This window comes from Mus caroli, chromosome 11 (genome assembly GCF_900094665.2).
Source record: "Mus caroli chromosome 11, CAROLI_EIJ_v1.1, whole genome shotgun sequence".
Classification (NCBI taxonomy): Eukaryota; Metazoa; Chordata; class Mammalia; order Rodentia; family Muridae; genus Mus; species Mus caroli.
Window position 1 is genome coordinate 113,665,063 of NC_034580.1, and position 3,101 is coordinate 113,668,163.

The window sequence follows — 3,101 nt, forward strand, 5'->3', positions numbered from 1 at the left end:
GGTGGCTCCCAACCGTCTGTAATGGGGATCTGTGGAAGAGTATATCAAATACATAAAATAAATAAATAAATCTTTAAAATAGAAAAACAAACCCAACAACAAAAGTCACGTACACACACCCATGTGTGTGTGGCTGACTGAGAGAGTGTATGATCAGGGGTGGCTAGTGATTGGATGAGGGTAGGTGTGGATGTGGAGTGCTTCAGCGCCCCTCCCTGCTGCTGTCACGTCAGATGGAGCTAGAAGAGGGCCGCCGCGTGGAGCTGGCTCAACAGCAGACCAGGGCCCAGAAGGCCTGCCGCCTGCTCACCTACCTTCGCACCAACGTCCTCATTGTGCTCCTAGTGGTCGGAGCCATCAGCGCCATCTTCTGGGCCACCAAGTACTCACAGGACAACAAGGAGGTACAGGAGACTTGTTTTCTTTTCTTTATCATTTGTTTGCTTTTCTGGTGTGAACGGTGGGAGGAGGTGAGTGCCCCCACTTGGCAGATGAGAAAATGGAGGCTCAGGTCAAGGCCCTGCCTGGGAGAGCTGCATCTTCGGAACCCTGACCTTCCCTCCTACTCCCCACAGGAGTCCCTTTTTCTGGTGCTCCAGTACTTGCCTCCTGGAGTCATCTCCCTGGTCAACTTCCTGGGCCCCCAATTGTTCACAGTCCTGATCCAGCTGGAGAACTACCCTCCCGGCACTGAAGTCAACCTCACCTTGATCTGGTGAGCATACGGGGGCGTGGCATTGTGGTTCCCGGGCCCTGAACTGGGACTGTCGTGTTCTTCACTACAGCCAAGGGATGGTGAGCAGTGCTTTTAGAACATTCAGCCTTAGGGATCTAAATCTGAGGCTTCCCTGAAGGGAGCCATCAGCCTGCACCAAGTGGAGGGAGGGCCATACGGAGGGTTGGGATGCTCTTTGGCTTTGGGGAGTCAAACCAGCTAGCTGTGAACACTCATAAAAATCCTGCAGTTTGCTGGGGGTTATGGAGGGTGTTGCTGTGGTGGCACACACCTTTAATCCCAGCACTTGGGAGGCAGAGGCACAAAGACCTCTGTGAGTTCCAGGCCAGCCTGGTCTATAGAGTGAGTTCCAGGACAGCCAGGGCTACACAGAGGAACCCTGTCTCAAAAAAGAAAATGAAAAAAAAAATTTAAAAATTCATCAGTTTGAGACACAACTCCTGCAAAGCGTGAGGGCTAGGCACCTGACCTTCAGCCTGGAAATGCTGGACCAGTTTCCTGCCTGTGTACCTCACCAGCTTCAGAAGTTTCTCCTCTCACCTCTCTGGGTCTTGCCTTCTCTCCTCCTCTGCTTCCCTCATGGCCAATTCTGATTTGCTTTGAAACACACACAAGAAACAACTCATGCCAAGCATGGTGGCTTAACTCTAGCACTTGAGATGCAGAGGCAGGGAGTGACAAGTTCAAAGCTAGCCTGAGCTACACGGCAAGATGCTGTCAAAACCATCAAAGTCAACATCTATCAAGAGGGCTTGGAGGGTATAAGCCCCACGCCATGCAAGCTTGACAGCCTAAGCTTGGATCCCCAGAATACATGTACAAAGCCAGATGTGATTAAAAAGCCAGATGTGGTAGCACACACCTGTAACCCCAGCACTCCTGTGTTGAGAAGTGAAACAGACAGGGACTCACCTGGGAGCACCCAGGCCAGCAACCCTGGAGCACATAGTACATCCTTAGAAAAGTGAGCTCTTGGGCACACACCTTTAATCCCAGCACTTGGGAGGCAGAAGCAAGCGGATTTCTGAGTTTGAGGCCAGCCTGGTCTACAAAGTGAGTTCTAGGACAGCCAGGGCTATACAGAGAAAACCTGTCTTGGAAAAAAAGAAAGAAAGAAAGAAAGAAAGAAAGAAAGAAAGAAAGAAAGAAAGAAAGAAAGAAAGGTGAGCTCTTGCATCAACAGTTTGTTTGCTGTTTTTTGTTTTTTTTTTTTAAGATTTATTTATTTATTATGTAAGTACACTGTAGCTGTCTTCAGACACTCCAGAAAAGGGAGTCAGATCTTGTTACAGATGGTTGTGAGCCACCATGTGGTTGCTGGGATTTGAACTCAGAAACTTCGGAAGAGCAGTCAGTGCTCTTAACCACTGAGCCATCTCACCAGCCCTGCTGTTTGTTTTTGAGACAGAATCTCACTCCATAGACCAGGCTGGCCTTGAACTCACAGAGACCTGCCTGCCTCTGCCTCCCAGTGCTGGGAATAAAGATGTGTACCACTGTCCCAGGCTTGCCTTTGTTTTAAGATTTATTTTGTTTACATGATTACGCTGTAGCTGTCTTCTGACACACCAGAAGAGGTCATCAGATCCCATTACAGCCACCATCATGTGGTTGCTGGGAATTGAACTCAGGACCTTTGGAAGAGCAGTCAGTGCCTTTAACTGAGCCGTCTCTCCAGCTTCCCTAAATGACAGTTCAAACAGCTGTAAGCCATCAAGTACTTGCTGGGATTTGAACCAGGATCCTTTGAAACAGCAGTCGGTGCTCTTAACTGCTGAGCCACCCACTCCTGCACGCTGGTTTGGTTTTTTTTTGTTTGTCTTTTAAGGTACTCCAAAGGGCAGCAATCCCTGCCTCTCAGCCCCTGCTGAACTGGAGACCAAGCCTCTGTTGCCAGCCCTTCTAGTCACACAGACACTGTACTGTCTAGGTTACAGGCATGTCACAGATTCAGGCCATCAGACTATGACACATTTAGAAACTACACGTGGCATGTGTTCCTGAAGCACACAGTGCTGAGCAGTGAACCTGGCAGTAACTACTGGGGCTGGGCTGTAGCTCAGCCATACAGTGTGTCTTTCCCATGAAAGAAGACAAGCTCAGATGCTAGCAGCCATGTAACTGGTGTGGTGGTGTGTGCTTGTAACAATCCACTCGCACAGCAGTGTTGGGGGCAGGGAGATGGGTGGATCCCAAGACTTCCTTGCTCTGTGTACCTTTAAATGCTGAGATTTGGGTTTAGTGAGAGACCCTGTCTCAAAATAAATTTTTTTTTTTTTTGAGACAGGGTTTCTCTGTGTAGCCCTGGCTGTCCTGGCACTCACTTTGTAGACCAGGCTGGCCTCGAACTCAGAAATCCGCCTGC

At 49.3% G+C, this 3,101-nt stretch overlaps 1 protein-coding gene across 4 annotated transcripts in view; it reads left to right on the plus strand.

The window, feature by feature from the left end:
* Tmc8 (transmembrane channel like 8) overlaps positions 1-3,101 on the plus strand; it is an 11,645-nt gene that overhangs the window by 4,272 nt on the left and 4,272 nt on the right. For all 4 annotated transcript variants that reach the window (XM_021177350.1, XM_021177351.1, XM_029483847.1 and 1 more), the window contains 2 exons: positions 234-404; positions 576-715. In XM_021177350.1, coding sequence (XP_021033009.1) covers positions 234-404; positions 576-715 — 311 coding nt within the window. The remainder of the gene's footprint in view (positions 1-233; positions 405-575; positions 716-3,101) is intronic.